The sequence below is a fragment of the Schistocerca piceifrons genome, chromosome 4 (genome assembly GCF_021461385.2).
Source record: "Schistocerca piceifrons isolate TAMUIC-IGC-003096 chromosome 4, iqSchPice1.1, whole genome shotgun sequence".
Lineage (NCBI taxonomy): Eukaryota > Metazoa > Arthropoda > Insecta > Orthoptera > Acrididae > Schistocerca > Schistocerca piceifrons.
This window is the reverse complement of record NC_060141.1, coordinates 422,826,125-422,847,700: the sequence shown is the minus strand read 5'-3', so window position 1 is coordinate 422,847,700 and position 21,576 is coordinate 422,826,125. Positions and strand designations below refer to the sequence as shown.

Here is a 21,576-nt window from a genome sequence, read left to right as displayed (position 1 = left end):
GTGGATCTCATCGCCAACTACAGCCCAGTATTGACTGGTGCTGGAGTCTCTATCATGTGGTAGGATCGTTGGTACCTTGTGACAGATTTCTTTGTCTTACCCTTTAGTGTGTAAGAGCTGGATAGTGTCACCCAGTGCTCTGCTCTATAATTCAGTAAGCCCCCCATGCAATTCACAGCTCCCTGTTGTGCCTTCTGCACCCACTTCCAAACCTCTCTCACTGGTCTCATGAACTTGTGGACTAAATCTCTGTCCTTGCCTCTTGTCACCTTAATCATATTAAATGGCAACGACATTTTCTCCCATTCCCCATCTTTTATGAAGACAAACTTATACTTGTGTGAACTTTTGAATTGAATGCAGCCATGACAAACAAAAGATCTGTGTCCCAATCATTACGGTGTGAGCTCACAAAGTAGTTTAACATACTTCTGAGTGTCCATTGCACCTGTTCTGTCCTGCCATTCGACTGTGGGTGGAGCAGGCTAGTTCTTAATTTCTTCACATGTAACAAGTGCCATAATTCCTTCATCAAGTCTGACATAAAGTTTCTCTCTTGGTCAATAATCATCGTCTCCAGTTCGCCCAACTTAGGTACCCAATGTTGATGTCACTAAAGCAACTGTTATTGCTTGTGGGTTCAATATTGCAATCATATCTACATATTGAGAGAAGTGATCCATTATTATCACCAGCACAAAATGTTTCCACAATGGAGTCCAGTTAAACAGTCTTAACACATCCACCCAAGTCATTTCAAATGGCTTTGACAGTTCTGGCAGTCTCTGTGTAATGGAATTCGTTTACTGTTTGAGTCTGCATGTCGCACCAACTACACATAATCCTTGCATACTAATCCACATCTCTGTTTCTTCCTTTCCATCTGTATCTTTCAACCCCCCCCCCCCCCCCCCCTTTTCGATTCATTGCTCTGCATCCTCCATGACCAGACAGTATGTAAACATAAGCCTCTCTCGGAAGTTCTTCTTTGAACTTCTCTGGCGCCATCACCCAATGTCTTAACCAAGTTGCCTTACACAACAGATCATTGCATATGCTGAGTTGTAGTTGCACCGTGTATATCTTGTAGTTGCTGTCAGCATTCTATGCTACTTGCCATTCAGCAAGGCCCTGATCCAGTGCTTGCATTGCTGCTACTTACTTGCATTACCGGTGCTTAACACATAAACATCTGCATTTCTATGTTTCTTTCCTGGCTTGTGAACCACTTCATAATCGAATCAAGTGTGTCTTAGTACCCATCTTGTTAGTCTGCTGGGTGGGTCTTTCAACCCTAATAACTATTTCAGGAGCAGCTGTAACATCACCAAAGGGGAAGTAACTTACACAGTTGCATGGCATTGCCATGATCCCAAATGCAAGGCTGCACCCAAGGAGCTCAGAATATAGGGAGACTCTCTTACATTGAAAAACTGAAACCTTTCTTTCTGCCATACTGGCAATCTTGGTGAAGTGTTTGTTATGCAGTGCTGCTCTTCAATCTCACTTATAACAGTAGTAAAATGTTTGGCTGTTTAGCCGCAATGCACACCATGCTCAATGATTGAGAATTGATGTTAAAAATTTTAAGTTTTCAATTATCTGATGATGAGTATTCATCCATGAAATGATAATTAAATCAAGACCCTAAGCTGTCGACAGGCATTGATATACATCAACGGGGACAGTTGAAAATGTGTGTCTCGACCGGGACTCGGACCCGGGATCTCCTGCTTACATGGCAGATGCTCTATCCATCTGAGCCACTGAGGGCACAGAGGATAGCGCGACTGCACGGATTTATGCCTTGCACGCTCCCTGTGAGACCCACATTCCCAACTTAATGTCCACACACTACATTCGTAGTGCCCCTACCCATTACACTCATTACTCGCAGCAGACAATATTACCGAGTCCCGTAAGAATTCGGGCAATGCATGTTCATCCAGCACAGAAGAAGAAAGTCAATGGCTGGTTAGCCTTAACTATATGAAGATGGTATCTGTTCTTTCGGACATGTCCGAAAGAACAGATACCATCTTCATATATGAAAGTATATTGTTCAATTACATACTCAGAACTGTCAGTCAGTTCAGTGCATTAGCTGTAAGAAGGTAGGTTTAATACAGTGCTTTAACAGAACAGACTTCTAAGACTCGCCTAGATGGCCAACAGGCTTCAACTGATACATAAATAATATCATCTCCTTCTATATTCTAACCTCCTTTGCTGCGCACATGGGGGTCCAAAACTAGGACAGCCATACTGTGGGTAATAGCATCTTTCCCAGATGTTCATGCCTGGATCTTCAGCTTCTGAGGAGGCTTCCTCCACTGCATTGTATTGGGTCTGCAAGTTGTTGTTAGAACAGGGACTTTACATGTCAACTTCCCCTGAGATGGTATTACAGCTCACCCTAGCCTGTAGCTGCCTGTGATTTTCTAAGAAGCTACTGTATAGTTTGGTTACCAAACAGCTCGATAGTAAAAATCACCACGGGAAAATGATAAGTAGCTGCCCCATAAAGATATAATGCAGCTATGCTTGAGAACTTTCAGCTAATAATAATGTAGGACAGTGCTGCATCATTGCTTTCAGACTGTGCATGGCAGCAGGCTGTGGCTCATAAATTTTCCAAGTTCCACTGTCTTATGTGCCAGTCATTGCAAGAAGATAAACTATGCAGACACATTTTGTTTAATTTTGTAGGTAAACCTCTGAGTGATATTACGATATCAGCATTAAAAAAGGGACTCCAAAGACTTTGCCCATTCAGGATTTTATCAGTGCCATTGAACATGGTGTCTTGAAACTCTCCACTGAGACTGCTGGAGAAACACTGGGAGAGATGAACCATGGACATTGCCATGCATGTGGTGGCGTGCATGCCTCAGTGATACAGATAGCTGTACCACACCAGATGGGTATCTGTTGAGCAGCCAGACAAGCATGTGGTTCCTGAAGAGGGGCCGCAGCCTTTTCAGTAGTTGCAGGCCAAAAAGTCTGGCCTTCTAACATCAATCAAATCAGCCTTGCTGTACTAATATTACGAAAGCAAGGGGAAACTAGAGCTGTAATTTTTCCTGAGGGCATGCAGCTCTACTGTATGGTTAAATGATGATGGTGTCCTCATGGATACAATATTCCGGAGGTAAAATAGTCCCCCATTTGCATCTCTGAGCAGGGACTACTCAGGATGATGTCATCGTCAGGAGAAAAAATCTGGCATGCTACAGATTGGAGCTGGAATCATAGAGCGCTTAATTGAGCATGTAGGTCAGAAAATTTAAAATGGGAAATGGATAGGTTGAAGTTTGACATAGTGGGAATTAGTGAAGTTCTGTGGCAGGAGGAACAGGACCTCTGGTGTGGTGAATAAAGGGTTATAGATACAAAATCAAATAGGGGTAGTGCAGGGATGGTTTAAATACTGAATAAGAAAATAGCAATGCAGGTAAACTACTACGAACAGCACAGTGAATGCATTATTGTGGCCAAGACAGACACAAAACCCACACCAACCACAATAGTACAAGTTTACTTACCAACTACCTCCATAGATGTAGTGATTGAGGAAATGTATGAAGAGATAGTAGAAAATATTCAGATAGTTAAATGGGATGAAAATCTAATTGTGATGGGGGACTGGAAATTGATAGTAGGAAGAGGAGAGAAGGAAAAATAGTAGGTGAATATGGACTGAGGGAAAGGAATGAAAGAGGAAGCTGCCTGGTAGAATTTTGCACAGTGCATAATTTAATCATCACTAACACTTGGTTTAAGAATCATACAAGATGGCTGTATACATGGAAGATACCTGGAGACACCAGGAGGTTTCAGATTGATTATTTAATGGTAAGACAGAGATCTCGGAACCGGATTTTAAATTGTAAGTCATTTCCAGGGGCAGATGTGGACTGTGACCACAATTTGCTGGTTATTAAAACTGAAGAAATTGCAACAAGAAAGGAAATTAAGGAGATGAGACCTAAATAACTTGAAAGAATGAGAGGTTATTGAGAATTTCAGAGGTGGTTGAGTAGAACGGGCGAAAGGAACACAGTAGAAAATGAATGGGCAGCTTTAAGTGATGAAATAGTGAAGGCAGCAGAGGATCAAATAGGATAACACAAGAGATATTGAATTTAACTGGTGAAAGGAGAAAATATAAAAATGCATCAAATGAAGCAGGTGAAACAGAATACAAATGTTTAAAAAACGAGATTAACAGGAAGTGCAAAATGGCTAAGCAGTAACGGCTAGAGGACATTAAGTGAAAGGTAGATACTACCTACAGGAAAATTAAAGAAGCCTTTGCGGAAGAGAGACACAGTTGTATCAATATCAAGAGCTCAGATGGGAAACCATTACTAAAAAAAAAGTGAAATGAGTATATAGAGGGTCTGTACAAGAAATATAAACTAGAAGGCAAGATTATAGAAAGGGGACTGGACGTAGATGAAGATGAGAGAGGAGATACAATACTGTGAGAAGAATTTGAGAGAGCAGATAAAGATCTAAGTTGAAACAAGGCTCCAGGAATAGACGATATTTCAGCAGAACTACTGATAGCTTTGGGAGAGCCAATCATGACAAAACTTTTCCATCCCATGTGCAAGATGTATGAGACAGGCAAAATACCCTCAGACTTTAAGAAGAATGTAATAATTTCAATTCCAAAGAAACCAGTTTCTGACATGTGTGAAAATTGTTGAACTATCAGTTCAATAAGTCATGGTTGCAAAATACTAACACAGAAGAATGGAAAAAACTCAAGGGAGATCAGTTTGGATTCTGGAGAAATGTAGGAACTAAAAAGCTCCGCCCGAACAAACCATGAAGGCCCAGCGGTACTGACCGGCCGCTGTGTCATCCTCAGCCCACAGGCGTCACTGGATGCGGATATGGAGGAGCATGTAGTCAACACACTGTTCTCCAGGCCATTTTGTCAGTTTATGAGGCCAAAGCCACTACTTATCAATCAAGTAGCTCCTCAATTTGCCTCACAAGGATTGAGTGCACACCACTTGCCAACAGCACTCGGCAGACCGGATAGTCACCCATCCAAGTAATAGCCCAGCCCGACAGTGCGTAACTTTGGTGATTTCATGGGAACCAGTGTTACCACCGTGGCAAGGCCATTAGCGAAATGTAGGAACACACAATGCAGTACTGATCCTACTGCTTATCTCAGGAGATAGGTTAGGGGGAGGCAAACCTATGTATAGCATTTGTAGACTTAAAGCTTTTGAAATGTTGACTGGAATACTCTCTTTAAAATTCTGGAGATATCAAGAGTGAAGTACAGATAGCGAAAGACTGTTTACAACTTGTACAGGAACCAGAGAGCAGTTATAACAGTTAAACAGTGTGAAAGGGAAGCAGTGATTGAGAAGGGAATGAAACAAGGTTGTAGCTTGTTGACGATGTTATTCAATCTCTACATTGAATAAGCAGTGTAGGAATGCAGAGAAAAATTTGGAATAGAAGTTAAAGTTCAGGGAAAAGAAATAAAAACTTTGAGGTTTACCAGTGACATTGCAATTCTTTCAGAGACAGCAAATGACTTGGAAGTGCATTTGAACAGAATGGGCATTGTCTTGAAAAGAGAACATAAGATGCTCATCAACAAAAGCAAAACAAGGTTAATGGAAAGTAGCCAGATTAAATTAGGTGATGCTAAGGGAACTAGGTTAGGAAGCATGGCACTTAAAGTAGTAGGTGAGTTTTGCTGTTTGGGCAGCAAAATACTGATGATGGCCAAAGTAGACAGGATATAAAATGTAGACTCGCAATGGCAAGGAAAGCATTTCTGAAGAAGAGAGATTAGTTAATGTCAAATGTAGATTTAAACGTTAGGAAGTCTATTCTGAAAGTATTTTTCTGGAGTGTAACTATGTACAGAAGTGAAACATGGATGCTAAAAAGTTTAGACAAGAAGATAACAAAAGCTTTGAAATGTGGTGCTGCAGAAGAATCTTGAAGATTAGATGGGTTGTTCATGTTTATTGAAGAGGTACTGATAGAATTGGTGAGACAAGAGATTATTGGCACAACTTGATCAAAAGAAGGGATGTTTTGATAGCATACATTCTGAGACATCAACGGATCATGAATGTAGCACTGGAGGGAAGTGTGGTGGGTAAAAATTGTAGAGAAAGACCAAGAGAGAAATACAGCAAGCAGATTCAGACGGATGTAGGTTGCGGTAGTTATTTGGAGATAAGAAGCTCTCATGGGATAGAGTAGTGTGGAGAGCTGCATCAAACCAATCTTAGGACTGAAAACAACAATACAACAACAACAACAACAACAACAACTAGTGTGCCCTCACACAAGTGGAGCATCACCTCTGATGAAAGAAAAGTTCTCAGTTCCTGAAGAGAAGACACAGAAATAGCAATTTTACCTGCTGACAGGGGAAACACCACTGTTCTTTAACTTGTAGCATCTTACTTTGGCAAGCTGAAGAATTTATCGCAGGACTCGGCATGTTATCATCCCTAGAGGCATCCAATGGATGAAGTAGAGCAGAAGACAGATCCAGTCACTTTCCTGAACAACTGAAAAATAACTTCAGAGTATAATTACCAGTTACACCATAACTCTTTGGCCTGCCTAAGATACATATGGAAGGGGTTCCATTTTGCCCCATTGTGAACAATACAGTTGTCCCAACATATAACCTACCAAAAGTGATGGTGCTGCTATGCGTAGTCCTTTGTCTCCCATAGTAGCTAACCCTTTTATGAAGACTTCAAAGACTAAGGCTTCAGTTAGCGTTTTTGAAACCTAAATGTTTTTGGACAACTCCTTTGTGTTATGGCTTTGCTTAACTCCCTCCATCCGAACATTTGCTTCACCATGGAAATGGAGAAAAATGGAGAACTCCCATTTTTAGGTGTCTTGGTGTGTTCCAGAAACCAACTCTCGCTCACCTATATCTACAAGCCACGAGCTGCCATCACCTGCCCCAGTGCAGTGGTATATTAAGGACTCTCGTTCATAAGGCTAGAGTCAACTCAGATCCAGAGAGCTTATCAGCAGAGCTTAGCCATCTGTGCTCCGTTTTTGTCCAGAAAAAGTACTCTGTTAAGCAGTTTCGATATGCGTTTCAACAAGCATGCGCTAAATCTCAAGAACAGCCAGAAGAAATGGAGAACTACATGAGGATGCTTTTTCTACCTTGTATTGATAGTGTGTCCTTTAAGATCGACAGACTATTCAAGAAACCTTGAATAAAGTGTGTCTTTTGCCCTCCAGTGTGAGTGCAAACAATCCAGGGTTCTGTTAAAGAAACCTAGATGTAAGGAAACTAGGGATTATGAAATCCTAACTAAGCCAGTGTGGAAATCATACATTGGCCATATGTGTCACTCTGTTAAAGATAGATTTGATAAATATAGTCATCACAGCAGATTAGGTCATCCAGAAAAGTCTGCTGTTGCTGAATACTGTCTTGACATGGGACATTGCATGAACTATGGAGAGACAAAGATCTTTTCACCCACCTTCATGTACTGGAACTACAAACTTAGAGGAGGAGTTGAAATGCATGTAAGTAACATCTTTATTAACAGAGATTTGGATTTCAACTCGGAAAGGCATGGGAGTCAGCACTGATGATACTAAGGCATCATCGACCACAGGGTAATAAATCCAGCAAGTCAACACAGATGGGCAATTGAATTCAGGACACTTAAACTGGGCGACAACTTTGTGCCCGCACGGGTGCTGGATCGCAACTTCCAGCTGTACTTTTCCCAAGTTGCGCTTAGAAAGACTGTGGCCCATTCCTCTGGCTAGGGCTCTGGATGTCCATGTCCTCTCTGATTGGTCTATGATGAGATTATAGCCCCACCTCTTGGCACATGCAAGTTTGTATTGAGCCATTGCTTATATTGACGAGCCACAGCAGCAACATGTCAGTAAGTACCTGAAGATGACGAGCAGCTGTCTCATTGAAATACTGTGTGGTGTTCACATTGTTATCTGTCATGGCTCCCATGACCTACTGAAGCAGTAATAACATAGTTCAAAACATGTGGTATCCAGAAATCTGTTGGTCATTATAGAAAATCTCAACTCGTAGAGCAATATTTTGTGTTCACTGTTTAAAACTACTCTAAAAACTTTGAGAAGTTTCCGTACAAAGCTGGCATCATGACTGCAGGGTGATGTACTTGAAGATCTGAGTTTAGTTCTGCATACCAAGTTCAGTGAAGCATTAATTTGGGTTGACATATGTTTCACCTTTATCACTTTCGATTTGGAAGTATTCAGTCATAGTAGTCTTAAAGGTATATTTTTCTTGTTCAGTAATTTCACTTTCTGTGTCATTGTCTTGCCACTTAATGTTCCATGTTACCTAAGCTAGTTAATTGGCTGGAGCACCTAATCAACTGTGTTATATACCTGCATCAATGCATGTGTGCACTCTTTGCTTTCGACTTTTATTGAAAGTGGCAAATAACAACAGATACTTCAGCTTCTTTATGTGTCAGTTGTTACCTGCTAATACAATTTTGTTAGTTTTATTGATAAAATAATTGCTAAAAGTGTGCCATCTCAGTACTAGATGACTTTGCTATCAGTCAACTACAATGGAAATATACTAGTTATTCATTTTCACTTTTCGAAACATTAGTTTTACTAGGAATATTTAGGGGTCTTTCACATAAAGAAGCAGAGTGAAAGAAAAAAAAAAACATTCGAGAATTATACCTCTGTAGGCTGTATAAAAGTTGGTGTCACCTTTGTTATTGACAGTGTTTTGCAATGTTTGTGATTGTAGATGTACATTTGTCCTTTAATGCCTTTCTAAGTTTTCCTGGCCCACCTGGTAAATAGGAATCACAGATGTGATTTTTCTGCCTTTATTTTGCTGACACAATGCTTAGAAAGCATTAAATACTTCTGGTATATTGTGTATTAATGCAGTGTAGTCCCTGGCATCAATTAGCAAATTCTTCTTATCATCTTAATGTGAGCACGTGCTGAAAAGTAATTCTCTGATTGTTTTTTTGTGAAAACTCGTAAAGCTTTGTAAATAAAACAAACATTATTAACATTTTACATCTTTATTCTTCATGTCTACATATTTTCAGCCCTCTGCCACTAGACGGCTCCAAATTGTACTGTGTTACATGTCAGTGTATAAAGTAACTATGTCGGTGTGTGAAAAACAGCATGCTGTAATCGATTTTCGAATTCAGAGAGTTCATCCACACATGGAGCTTCCTCTTCTGCAGCATGAGAATGCCAGACCATGCACAAGTGCTGTGACATCTGCAACAATCCAACACCTTGGTTTCACTATCATTGATCATCCTCTGATTTTCATCAGTTTCCAAAACTTAAAGAAAACTTTTGAGGAACTTTGGTAGTGATGAAGCAGAGGTGAGGTTGCAGGTCCATCATTCACACAGTGTGGCCTCAGCAGCCAGAGACTCGTGTTTGTGTGTGTGTGTGTGTGTGTGTGTGTGTGTGTGTGTGTGTGTCTGTGTGTGTGTGTGTGTGGGGGGGCGCGCGCGCGCATTATTTTGTGTCCAACGAAGGCCGTGTTGGCTGCAAGCTCGTTTCCTGACTGTTTTTGTTGTGCCTATCTGCAACTCAGCATCTCTGCTATATAGTGAGTAGCAACTATCCTTTTAAAATATTGTTTTGTTCCTTCCTGGATTTTCTGTGTTGGGAAACAAATATGTAGACAAGAAGAATAAAGATGAAGCATGTTAATAATATTTGTTTTATATAAACAAATTCAAGAGTTTTCACATAAAAAATTCTGAGGTATTATTTTTCAGCGCACTTCCATATTTTTCATTAGGAATGCTCAGTATGGGTCTTTAGTGATTATTCTTATTGGATGTGCTATTTTTTCTTCTTATGTCTTGGTAGGTCTCAGTACTTCATTCACTTTCTGAACATTCTGAATGTTGGCCTGTGTATTTATTACTTGATGTTGCACTTTAAACATCAGTTATTCTTCTGATAAGAGAAATATTGTCATTGTCAAACACATTTAATGCCTCAGAACAGAACATTCTCTAGATGCTTGTTGGATCTTTATCTCCTTCTACAACTTTTGTAATACTATCCAAATAGAACACTTCAATGGGACAATAAACTCTAATTTTCTCCTGTTTTTACACATTGTAGTGTGCAAGTATGTCTTTTAAGTCTTGAAGTACACCCTCCCTCTAAAAAATTAAACTGTCTATTACCATTGTGACTCAAACTACTATCAGGTTTGGGACTGGAGGCTAAGATATTCTTTGAGAACTCTATACACAGCCTCAGAGTCTTGGCCGTATCTTTACTGTCCTGGGTTATTACGTTTTCCTGTAATGGTGCTTTATATCTGACAAACCAGCTGACTGTTAATTTATACAACTTCATACATGTTTGAAAACTTGGTACCATAAATTATAAATCTGTTACTCCTTGATTTCAGTTAAACCTGTCGCAACAAATTTGAAGGCATTGCGCCTTTCACGTGATGATTTTGAGATTATTAAAGTAATTGGAAGAGGAGCCTTTGGAGAAGTTTGTGTTGTAAAAATGAAGGGTTCAGAGAAAGTGTTTGCAATGAAGATTTTGAATAAATGGGAGATGTTGAAAAGGGCAGAAACAGCCTGCTTCAAAGAAGAAAGGGATGTTCTGGTGTTTGGAGATAGAAGATGGATCACGAATCTTCATTATGCATTTCAAGATGAATCAAATTTAGTAAGTAGTTCTTTTTTTCTAAATATAACAGACCATAAAATGTTGGATTTTATGCATCTAAATTAATTGCAGAGAAGTAAATGGTAAACTTTTCATTGTAAACATTTTTGAATTAACAGTAGCTAACTGTCTTGTGCTGTATTTATAAACATAAACCATATACATATTAAGCAATAATTATTTGGTAAGAATACTAATTCTGTTTCCTCTCCATATCTCCCCCTGTATATGAAATAAACTAATATCACTACTTGCCTGCTATCAGATTCTTCAGATGTAATTTTGACAGTACATGCGAAACTTGTATCTCCAAAGTTTAAAAGTGATTGTAAGTAACAGAAACAAGAGTTTCCCATGAAGTTACACCACTCCTTAACATTCAACCATTTCTTTCTGCGCATGCCATTCAAAAAGCTGTAGGAATAAATAAAAATAGGAAGTTTAAGTTGGCAGAGTGCATTGATCTAAAAGAACAGTAAGTCAAAATAAATGTTTTTTCTACTTGTTTAGCTCGTCCTCTTATGTTTACCTCTCTTTAGTACCTCTTCTCACCATTTTTAATTTTGTCTTTGTAAAATTTATGGCGGAATATGGGAATCTTTGGTTTTAATCAGAAACTAGTAGAATATTAGACCCATCATTTTGAGAGAGGGTAAAATTAAGAATGTCATCTTGATGCACCCTCTGTTAATTTTCACAATGGAACTTTTTTTCTAGTGTAGCTTGTTGGTTCACAGTGGTTTCATGCCATTCTACAGATCCAAAGGTCTGGGATTTGATCTCTGATCTGTAGGTTACAACAAGTCTGTAAGCTCTTGGCTCTACTTAATGATTATTTCTTCAGCCTCTTCCACTCTGCCTCTCTCCCTCATCTTGCCCTACATCCCTACCACTCTCTTTTTCTTCCACTCTCCCTTCCACACACTTCCCACTCTCCCTTCCACACACTTCCCACTCTCCCTTCCACACACTTCCCACCTTCCCTCCCTTCCACTGTCCACCATCCCTTCCACTGTCCACCCTCCCTTCCACTGTCCACCCTCCCTTCCACTGTCCACCCTCCCTTCCACTGTCCACCCTCCCTTCCACTGTCCACCCTCCCTTCCACTGTCCACCCTCCCTTCCACTGTCCACCCTCCCTTCCACTGTCCACCCTCCCTTCCACTGTCCACCCTCCCTTCCACTGTCCACCCTCCCTTCCTTCCACTTCCCACACTGCCTTTCGTCCCACTTCTTACCCTCTCTTTGTCCCACTGCCAAACTTCGCTTTGTCCCACTTCTTACCCTCCCTTCGTCCCACTGCCAAACTTCCCTTTGTCCCACTTCTTACCCTCCCTTCGTCCCACTGCCAAACTTCCCTTTGTCCCACTTCTTACCCTCCCTTCGTCCCACTGCCAAACTTCCCTTTGTCCCACTGTCTACCCTTCCTTCCTACCACACCCTACCCATCCTTCCACCCACTGCTCTCCATTCCCTCCTCCCACTACCCTCCATCCCTTCCTCCCACTACCCTCCATCCCTTCCTCCCACTACCCTCCATCCCTTCCTCCCACTACCCTCCATCCCTTCCTTCCACTACCCTCCATCCCTTCCTCCCACTACCTTCCATCCCTCCCACTGACCACCCTTCCTTCCTTCCACTTCCCACACTGCCTTCGCCCCACTGCTTACCCTCCCTTTGTCCCACTGCCTGGCCTCCCTTTGTCCCACTGCCTGGCCTCCCTTTGTCCCACTGCCAAAGCTCCCTTCGTCCCTCTGTGTACCCTTCCTTCCTACCACACCCCACCCATCCTTCCATCCACTTCCCTCCATCCATTTCTTCCACTGCCCTCCATCCCATCCTCTCACTGCCCTCCATCCCTTCTGCCCACTGCCCTGCATCCCTTCTGCCCACTGCCCTGCATCCCTTCCGCCCACTGCCCTGCATCTCTTCCACAAACTGCCCTCCATCCCTTTCGCCACTGCTCACCCTCCCTTCTTCCCACTGCCCGCCCTCCCTTCCCACTGCCCGCCCTCCCTTCTTCGCACTGCCCACCCTCCCTTCTTCCCACTGCACTACATCCCTTCTTCCCACTGCACTCCATCCCTTCCTCCAACTGCCCACCCTCCCTTTCTCCCGCTGCCCATCCTGTCTTTCTCGTACTTCCCAACCTCTCTTCCTCCCACTCCCCACAGACCCTTCGTTCCTCTCCCTACCCTCCCTTCCTCCCACTCCCTGCTTTCCCTTCCTCCCACACCCCATCCTTTCTTTCTCCTGCTTCCCACACTCCCTTCCTCCCACTGCCCACCCTCACTTTCTGCCACTCCTACCCATACACCTGTCATCTCCACCCTCCTATCCTCTTCTCTTCCTTTATTCTGTCCCATTCTCCCACAGTCTTACGCCCTCTCCTTCACTCTCTCTTCATCCTGCCCCCTTCTTTCCCCTCATAGCTCCCTTTCATTTTCTTCCAACCCCCTCTCTGTCAGGCAATTCTCCCCTCCCCACCTCTCCACCCCTCTCTCATATTTACCCTCCTCCCTCCCTGTTTTAGTGCTTTAAGCAGCTAGTTTCTTATTTATGTGCCTAATTTGTTTTTTATACACCCTTTCTGAAAGAACAGACACCATGCATACATATACTTGGTTCGCCTGGCTGGGCCGTGGATACACCTTCTTCAATGCATATGCACAAATACATCAGACATCCTGTGAGAATCTCAGAGTAGTGAACATGGAGGAAATGGACAAGGACTGCGGATAGGTGGCGCTCGATGGGAATGTGGATCGACCATGAAATGTGCTGCGATAGTCCGTGCAGTTGTGATAAGCCTGTGTTCCGGATGGTGCAGCGGTTAACCCACCTGTTTAATAAGCAGGAGATCCCAAGTTCAAATCCCAGTCTGGCACACATTAACACTCGTCACAGCTAATTCTGCATAATGTCCTGATGCAGCTGACAGCAGTGATCTCCTCCCGTTACTTTAATTTACACAGTTTTTACTTAGGTTTGTTAACTGTCGTTAGAAGTGCTTTGGTGTTTCAAAACATTTAATGATTGATTATAATGTTTCCCACTTTCATTATTAACAACCTCCACTTCAATAAAATAAGAATTTTTGTTTAACTTGTCTGTGATTATAAACATGTTACTAATTATTTTACAATCTGGTTTCAGTACTTAGTAATGGATTATTACTGTGGTGGTGATCTGCTCACATTACTTAGTAAATTTGAGGACCGTTTGCCTGAAGACATGGCTAAGTTTTATATTGCAGAAATGGTTCTTGCCATAGGATCTATTCATGATCTAAGATACGTTCATCGAGATATAAAACCAGATAATGTTTTACTTGATGCTAATGGACACATTAGGTTAGCTGATTTTGGATCATGCTTAAAATTGTTTGAGGATGGAACAGTACAAAGCAATGTTGCTGTTGGAACTCCTGATTATATTTCACCAGAAATTCTTCGGGTAAGTTTGAATTTCTATAAAGTTTTAATTACTTGTGAATATAAAGGCCTTGGTAGTCTTTTGTCATCTATAAAAAAAATTATCATTATGCTTCACAATATCTGTCACTGTTTGCCATGTTGTGGATGGAATAATGGGAGGTTGGTTCTGATTACGATACTCTTTGGCATATACTGCATGACACTGTTATACAGACGAAGGTAGGAAAGATTCAGTGGTGATGTTACAAATAATTGAGGTATGTGGAAGAAAGATGTTTTATCATCATGAATAATGAGAACAAAGAGATGCACATGTTATTAATTTTGTCTATGTAAGTCTGAAAGAATTAATGGATTTCACTTCTCTGAATGAACCATCATTCCACTGTACTTGTTAATCAGTTGAGCTTTTGACGGAGTCTTAAAAGTATTAAAAGAGAATAGGGGGTAAATTACATTACAATGCTAGTCATTAAAATGGCAACATCAGGAAGAATAGTGAATAATTAAATTGTAATAGTTGTTCATATACAGTATAGTAAGAAGAATACATCATTAGATTTGTAGATTGAAATTTAATACATACAGCTGCCACCTCATGTGGTAACAGTGGCTCTAACCTGGCTGGTCATCATGGTGAACTAAGCTTAGATAATAATTATGGGTATGTAATTCCATGCTGCTTCAGCTCTGTGCCAGAGTTTATCAATCATAGTGGCTGATGAATAGTGACATGGTAGTGTCTCAGCTACCCATAACCTTATGTTCTCAGTGAATGAGAGATTTAGAGAATTTTCTGGCCAGGGCAACAGCTGAACACATTCTTTGTCTATGCAGGTCAGGACAATTCTGGCAGAATGTTGTCTTACATTTTATTGTTGAAATCTAATGTCAAAGAGACCTTGTATATAGGGCACATCCACAGGCCTTAACATACCATAGGAGATTGTATTATGTACTCAGTGGCATCTATACCATCATGCAAAATGGTGGCCTGTATAATAATGATGAATGCAGTGTGGAAATTTGAGTCTCCTTGGTGCCCCCACAAATGGTTACTTATATCATGATGGTGTATGCAGAACCACAACCCATCTAAAAAGACAACGTGGTGATCTCTGGTGTCCAGTGTTGCTGCTGGGTGCACTACCTTCTCTCTAGTACCACGTCAAGGGAGGCTGCAGTGATGGTCTCTGTGTTGTGACAGTCCATGGTGCTTCAGACGTCATTTCATTATCCATGTGAATACATATCTTTCTACAAAGAAACAAATTTTGAGGCATAAGGTACAGTCCCTGGCTGTGCAATCCTGCATGACTATGGAACAGTATATCTGTCCTCTTGGGTAGCTAGCCACTGCACTCATATTCGGGAGACTACAATTCAGACCCGCATCCGGCCATCTTGATTTAGGTTTTTTTGATGATTTCCCTAAATCACTTCAGGCAAATGCTGGGATGGTTCCTTTGAAAGGGAACAGCTGATTTCCTTCCCCATCCTTCCCTGAAATGGGACTGATGACCTCGCTGTTTGGTCCCCTCTCGCCCTAAATCAACCAATCAACCAACCAACCAACCAACCTCTCGAGTGCTAGCCATGTGGGACTATTGAGATTCTCATGGCACTGATTATTACCCTCTGTAACCCATCTGTTCGATATATGCATAACAGTTGTGGGATGCTGATGAACACAAGCATCTGTATTGCATAACGACAACCCACTATCTTGATAAGCCATGATCCAGCCACTGTCATGTTCTGACATGTATTGGTACACATTTCTGTAGCATAAAACATTGGTACACATTTCTGTAGCATAAAACAGTCTTATTGCAGACAAAAAATATTCAAATGTGATATTTGAATGAGAAACTTGCTACATAATCTTTCCTTATGTACAAGGTGTAGATGGCATTCCTCTTACCGAGTTTGTCAGATTGTTCTAAAATACTAAATATTTCCGTATCCAAGCATGCAGCACACTTCCTGGCAGTATGACAACTGTTAAAAGCTGCCTTCATTGTGTTGTAGTTTTAATGGCTAGCCATTTTTATATGAATGAACTTCATTTTGAAGTAGAAGGGGAATTGCAACAGTGGGCAAACAAATAGAAATTATTTTATTTGTCAGAGACAGGCTGACATTGCAATAAACAGCTTTCTTTAAGCAGATGCTGCAAACAGGAACAGGCAGAAAAGAAAACAAGCACATCACTGAAAGAACATGATATAAGTATACGTTGCAATCAGGCACAGCAGATTTATTTTATTCCATGAGCTAGAAAAATAATAAATAAAATAAAATAAAACTTGGGTATAGCATTGTTGATGCAAAAGGACTGAAGAGGTTAAAGTAACTGAGATAGATGACAGTTTATATGTTTTTTATGAAAACTTTATGTGAGCCAAAAGGCTTGCCCCAAAATATGGAGCAGAGGGAATGAGAAATATGTTCAGATGTATTGTCTGCCAAGAGTGAGCAGTTATATTATGTGTTTGAAGGAAGGATTGGCAGTCAAGGGTGTGAAATGAAGCAGCAAAAGAATCATTGCAAAGAATAGTCTAATAACTGGTATATTCAAATCATTTCAGAATAAAAAGAGGGAATAAATAGAAGAAAAAGTCAATGAAACGACAAATTTACACACACACACACACACACACACACACACACACACAGAGAGAGAGAGAGAGAGAGAGAGAGAGAGAGAGAGAGAGAGAGATTGTGTATAAAATGAAAAGAAGAAAGCGGAGGAAGAAAGCTTGTGGAAGAAACTAAGAAGTAAAGATGAAACAAATTAGTATAATTTAAGAAATACTGAATAACATCAACATCTTCATACGTACTCTACAAGCTACCATATGGTGTGTGGCAGAGGCTATCATGCACCACCAATAGTCATTTCCAAAACATTTCTACTCACAAATGGAGCTAGGGGACTGTCTATACAATCCCTAATATCACTTTTTTTGTCTTTGTGGTTCTTACGATAAATGTATGTTGGCAGCAGTAGAATTGTTCTGCAGCCAGATACAACTGCCTGTTCTTCAAATTTTCTCAGTAGTGTTTTGTGAAAAGAACATTGTCTTCCTTCTAGGGATTCCCATTTGAGTTCATGAAACATATTCACATGTTTATTGACTCTACTGGTAACCAAATTAGCAGCATGCCACTGAATTGCTTCAGTGTCTTTCTTTAAACCAACCTAGGTATCCTGAAGACTTAAGCAGTACTGAAGAATGAGTTGCTTAAGTGTTCTGTGAGTAGTCTATTTTGTAGGTGAGCTACGCTCTCCTAAAACTCTCGCAATGAACCATAGTCGACCACTCACCTTCCCTATTACCATCCTTAAATGCTTGATCCATTTCATATTGCTATGTAGTGTTATGCCTAGGTATTTAATCAATGTGACTGTGTTAAGTAGCACACCACTAATATTGTATTTGAGCATTCCAGAATGGTTTTTCCTACTTATCTGCATTAATTTACATTTTTAAGGATTTAGGGTACCTTGCCAAACCTTAGACATCACTCAGTGACAATACCTCCTCATACACTACAGCATCTTCAACAATCATTGCTACTTGCACAATCCGCATATCGCTTGTATATACTCAGTTGGTCATAACATTGCTCGCGAATTGAAGGACATTTAAAATCCTATTCTGGATACAATTTTAATCTCAAAAAGTATCATTAGAGTATACACTCCATTGTGGTGTGAAAGATTCAGTATAGATCTATCAAGATATACCCTTATGAGAAAGCCTTTGTAGTTTATATGACTGCTCTCTTATCTGTTTTTAAGTGTAACTTTTCATAGTAAAATTGTTCTGCCTGAAACGTGGCTGTGTGTGTCCCAAAAACAGGCCTTGTACATCCCAAACACACACTCATCATCTTGTACACATGTTCATGATCTGAGTACTGCTGCAAACTTTTTTTTCTTGGGCCCTAGTTGGAGATATGAGTTGAATCACAGAATGGTAATAAAAATATTAGTGTTACCATAGAAAAAAATCTGAAGACAGACATGAAATTATGTTGACATAATGTTTACTTTAAATTGCCAATGAATGAGAAGATTTTGGGAAGGCAATAAAAAGGGGAAAAATTACATATAATTTTGAAACAGAAACTGAAAGCGCTAAAAAAGAGACTACAACTTCTGAAGACAAGGATGCCAAGAGTAAGAATGAAACCGATAGAAAAATTAAGTATATTATCTGATCATGGTGAAAGGAGATAAAAAGAAATAAATACTAGGACATAAAGACAAATATGATAATGAAAATTTACTGGAAGACAAACAAAGAAAATGTAAAAGATACCAGAAGAAGACTAAATAAACACGTATACACAGGGAAAATGTCACTGGACAGGCATAAATAACCTATGAAACAGGAAAACCGGAGTTTGGCTGCTTACTTACCAAACTCTGAAATAAGAACAAATGGAATTTGGCCGACACACACACACACACACACACACACACACACACACACACACACACAAATTAAAAATATGATTGAATCTCTGCCCTATGTACTTTTTAAAACTATTTTTTCTTTGGGTAAAAGAAGTAGTTACAGATACAGGGGGCTGAAGGAACGGGAAAGTAATTCAGAAACTGTTGAGTAGGGGATATACAAAATGGTTGCAGAATTAAAGTTGAATTTAAATTTCAGATGAACTCATAAATAAATTTGTTGTAGCCTTCTTAGGATAACATAATTCTGAGTTTTCAGACTCATTGAGGGACATAATAGGGAATTATTTTAGTTTCAGATGTGGTATTTAAGTTAATAGTTTGTACCAGAAACTGCTCTATCTAAAATTAATACAAAAAAAAAATTTTAATAAATTATGTCTTAAATAAACAAACACTTTTTCAAAATATATTTTAGGTAAATGGCAACATTAACTTAAATTAATTTCCGTTCCATTGCAGGTCATGCTTCTACAGCTTCTATTTCTCCACTTTCACCTGTTGTGTTATTGTCATGTTTGCTGCCTTGCAACATTTTCTTACTTTCATTAGTTTCGTCTTTTTCTTGTCAATACCTGTTTTCCTCTACTTTTTTCTCTCTGATTATTTTTTTAAGAGTATGTCTTATTTTACCACTGACTTTTGCTTGCATGCCACAGTTTCTTTCCGACTCCCTGCCGCCATTGGATAAGCAGCTGCAGCAGCAAGTCGCATACTCCTAGCTCACTCATTTGTTACATAGTTTAATTCTTAATTTCTTTGCGTGTTTTTAATACTTGCATTGTTTAATTCATAAATTTTGGGCGTATTATAGTATTTGAGAGTTGTAGCATCGCGTTTTAGTACCTGAATAGTGTAAAATCGCGTAGTCTCCTTCCGCCGCCGAGCAGTGTGTCAGCAATGCGCAAGTAGCAGCATTACTGCATTTACTAGGCAATCTTGCATTTTAATATCCATTTAAATTTTGTGTCCATTTGTTTGCGTTCTCTGTAGATTAGTTCAGACGTTCTTTGCACAACAGTTTTTAGCATGGATAGGGACTGCAACTGCTGTGTTCGGATGCAGGCTGAGTTGGCATCCCTTCGCGCCCAGCTTCATGCAGTGTTGGCTTCGGTCACACAGCTTGAGGCTGTTGCCAATGGGCATCACTGTGGGGGTACGGATGGGCGTTTGTCGGGGACGGCCAGCTCGTCCCACGCGTCCCCCGATCGGACTACGACTGTGGTTGCGCGGGATACTGCCCGCATTGAGGCTGATCCCTCACCTGTGGTAGAGTGGGAGGTCGTCTCAAGGTGTGGCAGGGGACGAAAGACATTCCGGAGGGCAGAACGGAAGGCCTCTCCAGTTTGTCTGACGAACCGGTTTCAGGCTCTGTCTCAGGCTGATACTGATCTTCGGCCTGACATGGCTGCTTGTCCTGTTCCAGAGGTTGCCCCTCAGTCTGCAAGATCGGGGCGGTCGCAGAGGGTGGGCGTACTGGTAGTTGGGAGCCCCAACGTCAGGCGCGTAATAGGGCCCCTTAGGGATATGGCAGCAAGAGAGGGGAAGAAAACCAATGTGCACTCCGTGTGCATACCGGGGGGAGTCATTCCAGATGTGGAAAGGGTCCTTCCGGATGCCATGAAGGGTACAGGGTGCACCCATCTGCAGGTGGTCGCTCATGTCGGCACCAATGATGTGTGTCGGTATGGATTGGAGGAAATCCTCTCTGGCTTCCGGCGGCTATCTCATTTGGTGAAGACTGCCAGTCTCACTAGTGGGATGAAAGCAGAGCTCACCATCTGCAGCATCGTCGACAGGACTGACGGCGGACCTTTGGTACAGAGCCAAGTGGAGGGTCTGAATCAGAGGCTGAGACGGTTCTGCGACCGTGTGGGCTGCAGATTCCTCGACTTGCGCCATAGGGTGGTGGGGTTTCGGGTTCCACTGGATAGGTCAGGAGTCCACTACGCGCAACAAGCGGCTACACGGGTAGCAGGGGTTGTGTGGCGTGGGCTGGGCGGTTTTTTAGGTTAGATGGCCTCGGGCAAGTACAGAAAGGGCAACAGCCTCAACGGGTGCGGGGCAAAGTCAGGACGTGGGGGGACCAAGCAGCAATCGGCATTGTAATTGTAAACTGTCGAAGCTGCGTTGGTAAAGTACCGGAACTTCAAGCGCTGATAGAAAGCACCGAAGCTGAAATCGTTATAGGTACAGAAAGCTGGCTGAAGCCAGAGATAAATTCTGCTAAAATTTTTACAAAGGTACAGACGGTATTTAAAAAGGATAGATTGCATGCAACCGGTGGTGGAGTGTTCGTCGCTGTTAGTAGTAGTTTATCCTGTAGTGAAGTAGAAGTGGATAGTTCCTGTGAATTATTATGGGTGGAGGTTACACTCAACAACCGAGCTAGGTTAATAATTGGCTCCTTTTACCAACCTCCCAACACTCAGCAGCATTAGTGGCAGAACAACTGAGAGAAAATTTGGAATACATTTCACATAAATTTTCTCAGCATGTTATAGTCTTAGGTGGAGATTTCAATTTACCAGATATAGACTGGGACACTCAGATGTTTAGGACGGGTGGTAGGGACAGAGCATTGAGTGACATTACACTGAGTGCACTATCTGAAAATTACCTCGAGCAATTAAACAGAGAACCGACTCGTGGAGATAACATCTTGGACCTACTGATAACAAACAGACCCGAACTTTTCGACTCTGTATGTGCAGAACAGGGAATCAGTGATCATAAGGCTGTTGCAGCATCCCTGAATATGGAAGTTAATAGGAATATAAAAAAAGGGAGGAAGGTTTATCTGTTTAGCAAGAGTAATAGAAGGCAGATTTCAGACTACCTAACAGATCAAAACGAAAATTTCTGTTCCGACACTGACAATGTTGAGTGTTTATGGAAAAAGTTCAAGGCAGTCGTAAAATGCA

The 21,576-nt window shown here is 41.1% G+C and overlaps 1 protein-coding gene across 1 annotated transcript in view; it reads left to right on the top strand.

Annotated features, from left to right (window-relative positions):
* LOC124794671 (serine/threonine-protein kinase Genghis Khan) overlaps positions 1–21,576 on the top strand; it is a 367,558-nt gene that overhangs the window by 88,427 nt on the left and 257,555 nt on the right. Inside the window, exons 4-5 of the mRNA XM_047258205.1 lie at positions 10,454–10,725; positions 13,883–14,182. Coding sequence (XP_047114161.1) covers positions 10,454–10,725; positions 13,883–14,182 — 572 coding nt within the window. The remainder of the gene's footprint in view (positions 1–10,453; positions 10,726–13,882; positions 14,183–21,576) is intronic.